The sequence below is a fragment of the Trifolium pratense genome, linkage group LG6 (genome assembly GCF_020283565.1).
Source record: "Trifolium pratense cultivar HEN17-A07 linkage group LG6, ARS_RC_1.1, whole genome shotgun sequence".
Classification (NCBI taxonomy): Eukaryota; Viridiplantae; Streptophyta; class Magnoliopsida; order Fabales; family Fabaceae; genus Trifolium; species Trifolium pratense.
In genome coordinates this window covers 8,750,944-8,759,967 of record NC_060064.1, presented here as the reverse complement: position 1 = coordinate 8,759,967, position 9,024 = coordinate 8,750,944, and the positions used below count along the sequence as shown (strand labels likewise).

Below are 9,024 nucleotides of genomic sequence, written 5' to 3'. Positions count from 1 at the left end.
TATTCACTATATTGTAGAAGTATAAGTAGATGATCCTCTTTCATGTAAAAATGAATGAAGATATTTTAGTACTTTTTTAGGATATGTCTCTTGTAAGTTGTAACTATTGGTAGTCAACAAGGTAACAAATAAACACTCAAGATAAATATAAGGGTTTGTTTACAAAGATAGACAAAAATAGTACCTCTTTGCTTCTTTTTTCCACCAACTGCGGATGTAGCAAAATTCATGCATATATAATTAGCTATGCTTTGTGTCCCCCTGCTTTTGATGGAGGAAATATATTTTACTAGCTCTTTAACCTTGTTTAGGTGGTTGTTTCTATTCTTCTTCTTCTTCAATTGCACATGAGGCACACAATTGGAGTAGGAGATGTAACAAGTAACCACAATATAACAAGTCAATGATAATGCAAAACCAACAATGAGGCCATCCTTTAATGCTTGATGGAACTTGTCACCGGAGCATGGCGCCAAAGACACTCCTCCACAGAGATTATTATTATTATTATTAGAATAATTATAAGCTACTCCTCTTTGGAACATTGTTACTGGCCCCGACAAATCATTTTCAGAAAAATCAATCATTTTTAGACTGTTAAGCAGGGAAAGTTCTTGGGGTATATGACCGCTTAACATGTTGCTGTCAAGCTTAAGAAGATTCAGGTAAGTGCATTTTGCAAAATCTATCGGAATTTCACCAGTGAATTTGTTATCGGAGAGATCAATGACGGTCACATATTTGAGTATGGTTGATATATCAGATGGGATGGCTCGTGAGAGTTCATTGACTTAAAGGTCTACCCCTGCAACTAAAGAGCAGTATTGAACACCACGCGGAAACTGGCCCTTCAACCCTGTGTTGGATAGTTTGAGATTTAGTACTCTAATTTCATCTGGATGTCAGCATTCAACACCATTAAAAACTACATATGGAACCTTCAGTTTCGTTGTTAAAGTTCCAGTTTTGTAAGTAATTATTTGGGTCATGTGAGAAAATAAAATTCTACACTAAAGAAAGACACTATAGTTTGTATTAGTTTTTGATTGACAACAAGACTATTAAAGAAAAACATGGCAGAAATAAAGAACCTTAAACAAGAAACTGTACCTGATAGAAACGTGACTAATGAAGTGGGCCTTGAGTATGGGCCTAAACCAAGAGTATGGGAGATTTACACTAGGAAAAAGATAAAAGCAGCAATAAAGTGAAGGTGTAGCAGATACAAGATGATTGAAAGCACCAATTTGAATCTGCAATACCTTCAGGCTATGTGAGTTTGTAAGGGATGAGTGCTTGATACCACCGTGCGACCACCAATGTAGTTAATTCCGCATGAAACTCAACCTTCGGAACATGGCAGCAAAGGCAACCAAAATTGAGCAGTTGATGATGTTATTGTGAATTGGAGAGTGGTGCCAATAGATTGGTGCATATGTGGTTGGATGAAAGAGATTGAATTGCAAATTTCAAAGATGAATGCGTTTTTATTTTTTTTGTTTAAACAAATTGTTACCTTTTAATATCAGCACTTATTATTTTTGTCACTTGTCATATATTATGCAATGAAAATGAGTAAAAGAAGCTCATACAAATGGAGTAAAGCCGCAAGTGAATACTCTGAAATGAGTTTGTTTGTTGTTTTGTGACCTTGTTGTTTTGTGACCCTTGTGCGCCGTTTATTTATTTGCAAAATATTTGATTTGCAAAATATTTTCTTCAACTACAAGTATCCAAAGGAAAGAGAAAAAAAAACAACTACGAAGACAAATGAATAAATATCAGCACCGTCAAATTCCATCTTAAATAAAGTTAAATAATCATCAAAAATCTATAAAATAAAGGGCGATGGTCATTAGTAAATTTTAATTATACACCATTTATCTTTAACTAAAAGAAAAATCAAGATTAAAAGATTAAACCTCTTTGTGAAACTTGTTGAACCAATCAACAAGTTTACTGTTTAGGATGATTAGCAAATTGCACAATAGTCTTAGAATATTCTTGGTAGTTCTTAGGTCATTATTGCTATCCATCCAATTTGTAGTTTTAACTTGCAGAGTATCCTAAAATCATAAAATCGGAATTGAATTAAAAAAATAAAAAAAATAAAAAATTTCAACCAATATTAATGATGAGAAAAGCAATGTTATTATAATAACTTTTTTAGACAACTTTCTCTCTCATACTGACACTGTATTCTTATTTACTCCAGCGTAGAAACTCCGGCGTAAACGGCACAACCATAACCCCGCAAACCACCGGCGTAAACAGCACAACCATAACCCCACAACCCACCACACCAAGTATCGGTAACAGAACCACCGAACAAAGAGGACGACGCAGAAAAACCCCGTGGTGGAAAACTCCAAAAGTAGTCCACGGCCGAAGACACGCCGGTGAACTACTGGTGATGCGCGATACCATCAGGCACGGCCGCACCACCAAGAAACGGTGGCTACATCTTGCTGACCGATTTTGGATACTAATTACATCTAAATTTTAAAGAGACAAACTACCATTTTGGTTTCTTAAAGTATAACTCGCTGTCATATTGGTTTTTAAATGTATCAAAATTGCCCCAATATCTTATTTTACAGTAATTTTATGGACTAAATTGATCATCAAAGAATACACTTGATGACTAAATTGACCACATAAAATCATATTCAAGGATCAAAATGACTAATAAAAAAATATTTAGAGATCTGTTTGTAATTTTGATACATTCAGAAACTAATGTGACATCGAATTACACATTCGAGATTAAAATGGTGGTTTGCCCAATTTCAAATATAACAAGTATCAATAGTGAGAGATCACACTTTATCCGTTCCCCTCTTACTATTGTATTAGAAGTCGAGTCATAAAGTGAATGAATAATGACCCAATTAATTCTATGGTAATGTTAACTTATACAAAAGTCTTATAATCAAGCATGTATTGAACTACTAATAATAAACAAGAAAGAAAACCATATTAAAGTATATTATCAATCAGTTTGATTCTCATCACTATCTCTAAGGTGCTCTTTCAATGGTTGTCCTAAAGTTTCCCAATTTTTACTATCCCATGCTGGATCAATTTCAGGCAATTCATAATCATCTGGATGTAATGATAATTGAAATTCAGGTAGGTCAGGCAATGCTTGGAGACCCCTGCATTATTAACATAATCCAAATTTTGATACTTATTATATATTTCAAGGAAATAAAGAATTTAGTTAGAACATAGAAAAAAAGGAGATTCTTACTTTTCTTGTTCCAAAAGGTATCCATACATTTGGTACTTCCTTGATGCAACTTCAGGAATTTTTTGATTTAGAAGTTTCATCACACCCCATAGTGGAGGAGCCCTTCACAAAGATATATAATCATATAGATTATTAAGTATAATAATTGCTTTATCCTTGTAGCAATTTAGATAATGTTTAATTTCAAGTAAATAATCATACTTGTGTGAGTTTGACAGAATTACGACATGCTACTGCTATTTTAACAAAAACTATACTTTGGAAGTTTATCAAAATCACGTGTCTCTGAGATTCACTGTGATTTCACTGTGATTCCAAACATGCACTAAGTTGTTTTAGATTGTAGGAACCAATGCACGAGTAATAAACTAGTTATATAATATAAGAATGTGATAGGCAAACATCATAGACAAAAACAAATTATCCGAACCAACCTTGTCACTGGAGCTGCAAGACAAAAGCTCAAGCAGGCCTTCTTGCTTTCTGCCAGAAGTTCATCTGCAGCAAGAAAACATGACACTGCGACAACGTGACTGCTTGGTTCGTTACCCTTGTCGAGGATCAGACCGTGGTAATAGTAAGCTGTAGCCTGCCAACATAATAATAAAAAAGTGATCAGGATTGAATCATTCATATTATTCGATTCTATATCTCCAATGTATATCTTTTGATGGAAAGTATTTAATCGATCTTGATAGCATGATTAACCTTGGATTCGAGGAATTTCCATTTGATGAATCTGAGATGCTTCTTTCCATGCCCTTGGTTGAAGTCACATCCTGATAAGCAGTGATAAGCCTGAGTAAAGTAAATAAGCTGTTCACATGCCAATCTCCTCTTCACAGACAAAGTTGCTTTCTGACTCTCCACAGCAAGACCAAGCTGAATCTCAGTACCCTAAATGTTCATCAAGATAAGCTATTATAACCATTAACCAATCTGATACTTGTTTTACTGAAAGGACCTACGAAGCACGGACACTCCTCAGATTAGGCGTGTCCTAGTATTGGACACGCGTCAGTGTCGGACGCCAACATCACACCAACACTTATGATTACACTGAACTGTCGTTTTCTCAAATTATTATCGGTGTCGACGTGTCAGTATCCGTGTCGTGTCCAGTGTCTGTGTCCGTGCTTCATAGGAAAAGACTAATTTGAATATGAAAATTGTATCATTAAACGAAATCGATTGACTAGAAGAATCAAATTTTTATCATTAGTAAATCTAGAGATTGATCATATAAGTACCTGGCCTAGTGCTTGAATAGCTACAGCTTCCAATACACCCTCTTGCAAGTCATGTGGCAAAATTTTCCTGGATTTAGTTTAAGTTAGTTCCTTATTAGGGTGTTCTATTCTGATAATTTCAAGCATAAAATTTATAGAGGCATACTTGATTTCAGATGGTATTTGAGGAAGAATTTGTTTAACACAGAACTCCAAGTATCCTGATGCTTTGATTAACAAATCAATTGCTTCTCTCTTGTTATCTGATAATTCAAAAATGTTCAATCATGATTATTGATTGTTCAACTTGTGGATCTTATAATAGGGTCTAACTTCATGTTGCACTAGTAAATATCTGGGCGAGTTCGACAAAATCACAAGTGATACTGTGATTTTGTTGATGCTACAAAGTGTGTGTATTTGGAAAGTAACAGATTCACGGTGCTACCACATGGTTCACTAGAAGCTACACTTGTTAGAGGTGGAGTAACGCGCAATCAATTAGTTTATAATGTGATAACAAATTAAGATATTGAAAGTGTGGCTTTTACTAAAACCGCAGTGTGTTACAATGATCCCACAAAATGTACCATTTGGACTGTTCATGGTTCGATTCAGGAAGAAAAATTGAACTGAACAGTTACAAAAATTGAACTTGTCCGTCCTGAACCAAACTGGTATTAAAGTTCAATGCACCGGTTTTGTGGTTACGAACTACTTTTACAGAAAAACCAAACTGTACTTCTTTGAACCAAACTGATTCTTTGTTAACTGAATTGTACTTAGTTGCTATTATTAACCGATAACTAAGACTGTTGGAAAAAACTAAAAACCGAACTAAGTCAAATATCAGTACTGTCTTAAAAGATAAAATCCAAGTCGAACTGCATAACCAAGTTCAATATTGTTTGGTCACAATTCAGTTCTTTCTGATGCAATTCAATTTAACAGTTCGGTTCGCTGAATGGTCTTACTCACTCACTGTGAATACAAAAGTACTAAACGGTTAAAAAACTTATAAATTAGCACAAAACCTGAAGACACCACTCTGAATCCAGAATCTGAATGGTCCTTTGGAATCATCAGTGAATCAGCCTCAGATAATGTCAGCATTGCCATAAAGTGAACACAAGATAGCACCTCAAACCACACATTTGCTATACTACTATCCTGCCAAATTAGACTTTAACATGTTAAAATAAGCTCCAAAATCATGATGGAAAATGAAAAATTAAGAATCATATTAAAAGTAGCCATACTTGTTTTCCAACTTCAAAGTTTTTCCACTTGAATTCTATTAGTCCTTCAAAACCATACTCTGCAACATACAAAAATTATAACCAATTAACCACATTTGAGAAATGAAAAGAACATAGAAAATATAATTTATCTATTTTTGATGGAGAAATTTATGAACCTTTTTTAGTAAGTCCAATTAGAACAGACAAGTATTCATTCAAAGCTCGCCGTAATTCAGCAATAGCTGATCCATCTGCACAACCAAATATGCAAATTTTTAGACACGCAAAACGTCGTAACTTTTTACGGTGGATCATTTTTATAATTGTCACATCATCATTTTTTTATGGATAAATTCTACCGAGGACTAAAACTAGACGAATCTGAAATTGTAACGATAGAATCTAAAAAAATTGCAGGGACTAAAATCATATTAAAACAATATCACATAGACCAAAATTACTATTAAACTTAAAAACAGCAAAATTTTAGTGAACAAACCTGTATCTTCTGCTACCAAAACAATTTGATTCCTTAAAGAAGACAATTTATCAGCAAGATCTTTCGGAATCAATCCTTTAAGTACTCTTTGAAGATCAGTTTGTATAGGAATTCTGATTGATGGAGTTAACACAACTACTTCATGAATGCTAAATTTCTTCTTCTTATACACAGAATAACTGCACCCCATTTTTTTACCTTATGATGATGTTTTTTTTCAAGCATAACATATCCTACAAAAATTCACCATCCATTTTCACAACTTATAGCATGTTATAAATTATTCATTTATATGTGAGTGACAGAAAGGATAGATTCATGAACATATATTAAAATGTACAAAATAGAAATTAATACACACACATGCACATACACATAACACATACACAAGTTGAGAATAAAAGGAATAATAATAAAAAGAGAGACATAACTTACTGGATACAGAGAGGAAGAGAGAAGAAGTATCTGACTTGGTGAATCTGAAGCTCGAAAAACGAGACATATCTCACATGGCCAATGCGTACAAGTGTGCAACTCTTTGCTTCCTTGAAAGAAGCTAGCACGTTCAATTCTTCTATTTTGTCTTTTTTTTTTTAGTAAACAATAATCTTTGCTTGAAGGACGTGCATTGGACTAGATTTTCTTAAAAATAATATATATTTGGATGTGTTCATAATAGAACATGCATGCATTCATAATCCATTCAATAGTCAATAGCATTAGGGTCTATTTCTTTAGTTTCACTCATCCAGTTTGCGGAAAAGGCGTTACTGCCACTAGTAAGTGCATTTCGGAGCACTTTGATTTTTTCGCACCACATGCCGTGCCACGCCCTTTATGCGTCAAGAGACATAGTTCGGCATAGAAGTTAAGATTTGAAGTTGTATAGGTATAATGGGAGTTTTCTTTTTCAATCCCGTCTTAGAGTATAGCAAGTATATCGGTTTTTATAAAAAAAAAATAAAATATTAAATCCGCAAAGACTTTGACAATAGTTGACCTTTTCAACAAGTTCTAAACTTCTAATTATTTTTTAGTTTGGATTAGAAGTTCCATTTATAATGAAAGATTATGTGAAGAGATTGAAAATAACAATGAAAGAATTGTGTTGGGATTAAATATCATAACTTATGTGATCGATCATAAACTTTTCATATGTTTTGAATATGTTTACACCTATCACTCTCTTCATATGTTTCCATGTCTGCCAAATGACGCGAGTTCAGTTATAACGGTAACTTTTGATATATGTCTCGGTTAATCAACTATATCAGTGAAATGTGATTATGAAACTAAGCTTATGTCTAGTAACTTAGACTCCATAAATGATTTTATTGCATGTTCCTTAGATAAGAAATCTATGCCTAGCACTCCCCAAATCAAAAGATCAATTTCGGAGTTTCACGTGGAAAAACATTATAAGAATGAGAATAAATCATAAACACACCAAAACATATTTTATTTATAACCAGTCAGATCATAAATAACTATCCTAATCCCAACACGGGAGAGTTTAGTGAAAGAGTAAAACTTACAAACAAATAAGAAAGAGAGGAGATTGCATCAAAGACTTGAAAGCAAAGCTCCAAAACCTCCCAATGGTAGAAACCCACTCCTTCAGCTTCTCTCTAGTGTATTTTGTTGCTATTCACAAAATTGAATGAAAAATAAGGTTGTTTGAGCCTCTACTTAAATCAACTACTTCTTAATACTTCACCACTCTGAAATCACTTCCTAATAAATCAACTTTATCCATTAGCCAAGTCTCCCAAACCTCCATTATCCTTAACCAAATTTAGGGGAATAAAAATTAGAGATTTCAAAGTTGGGGATCATAAATTTGGAATTGTGAAATTAGGATTTAATTTTTAAATTGGTGAAAAAAATGCAAATATAGCCGTTGCACCATTTAAAATTAAATCAAATTCATCCCTGAAAACATGGGTTGACATCAGAGAGAATCAAACATAAGACCTTAAGAATGAACACACACACAGGTTTCAAGCCAATACCACTTGACCAACCCAAGTGGGTTTTCAAGGATGTTTTAACTATTTCAATAAATTAAAAGAAGAAATTGACTGATAAGTGTAAATTCAAAAAAGGATTTGCTTATTTAATCGATGTGAAAGATTGCACAACTAAAGAAGAATCCCATTCTAACTAAATATTTAGTCAAACTCGTCAAATACTTGAATAGCAAATATAACAGCTTGCAACTACACCGAGTTGATCACCAAACGGACCTAGGAACTCTAGTTGTTACTTACAACAAATGGTTAGAAGATTCCTTTTCCTGATATTGTTTTTTTATAACCGAATATCTTCTGCAGATAACTAAGAAGATTAATTTCTTTAAACCTTGTGGAACTCTTAAGAATTTTTTTCTTTTAACAAAAAGGTACGAGCATTTCATTCATAATAATATAGTTAATACATGTTGGTACATCAATGAAAATATTGGAGCTAACTATAGATGTGGCTAGTGGCTACCCTCGCTAAAGTATGAGCTGCCTCATTTGTTTATCTCCTATCAAATTCGACATAGGGTTTTCAAAATATAAATTAAACACACGCTTACATTTTTTCAACACATCACCAAATTTTGTAGCATCATTTTAGCCTTTATGAAAATAATCAACTACAGTACCTTCTTTCAGTCCAAGACAAAATCGACTCTCTCTTATTGTAGATCATGCACCCAGTTAATAGTGTGTAACAAACTTAACGCTTCGCTTACGTCCACATTACAAATAGGTGAAGACCACATTGATTTTGTGAGCACAAAAACCGCCCTCATCA

At 33.6% G+C, this 9,024-nt stretch overlaps 1 protein-coding gene across 2 annotated transcripts; it reads right to left on the bottom strand.

Annotated features, from left to right (window-relative positions):
• Positions 1-2,749: 2,749 nt before the first annotated feature.
• Positions 2,750-8,032, bottom strand: LOC123890001. 2 transcript variants are annotated; one of them, XM_045939538.1, is made up of 12 exons: positions 7,758-8,032; positions 6,658-6,763; positions 6,223-6,455; positions 5,900-5,974; positions 5,742-5,800; positions 5,517-5,652; positions 4,649-4,745; positions 4,504-4,570; positions 3,962-4,150; positions 3,688-3,842; positions 3,254-3,355; positions 2,750-3,158 (listed from the first exon to the last, which is right to left on the bottom strand). In XM_045939538.1, exons 3-12 carry the CDS (start codon positions 6,410-6,412, stop codon positions 2,993-2,995), a joined length of 1,236 nt encoding a protein of 411 aa, XP_045795494.1. In that variant the 5' UTR covers positions 6,413-6,455; positions 6,658-6,763; positions 7,758-8,032; the 3' UTR covers positions 2,750-2,992. The 2 variants fall into 2 exon arrangements, with proteins under 2 accessions (XP_045795494.1, XP_045795495.1); XM_045939539.1 differs by lacking the exon at positions 7,758-8,032 and having other exon boundaries at positions 6,658-6,766.
• Between the last annotated feature and the right edge of the window lie 992 nt (positions 8,033-9,024).

Bases quoted from the DNA above. Each gene is read 5' to 3' on its own strand.
- LOC123890001 (XM_045939538.1), bottom strand. From the start codon at position 6,412: ATGGGGTGCAGTTATTCTGTGTATAAGAAGAAGAAATTTAGCATTCAT. The intron at 5,653-5,741 runs GTATGGCTACTT...CTAATTTGGCAG, and splicing joins ACTTTGAAGTTGGAAAACAA to GATAGTAGTATAGCAAATGT. The intron at 3,843-3,961 runs GTTAATCATGCT...TTATGTTGGCAG, and splicing joins GGAAATTCCTCGAATCCAAG to GCTACAGCTTACTATTACCA.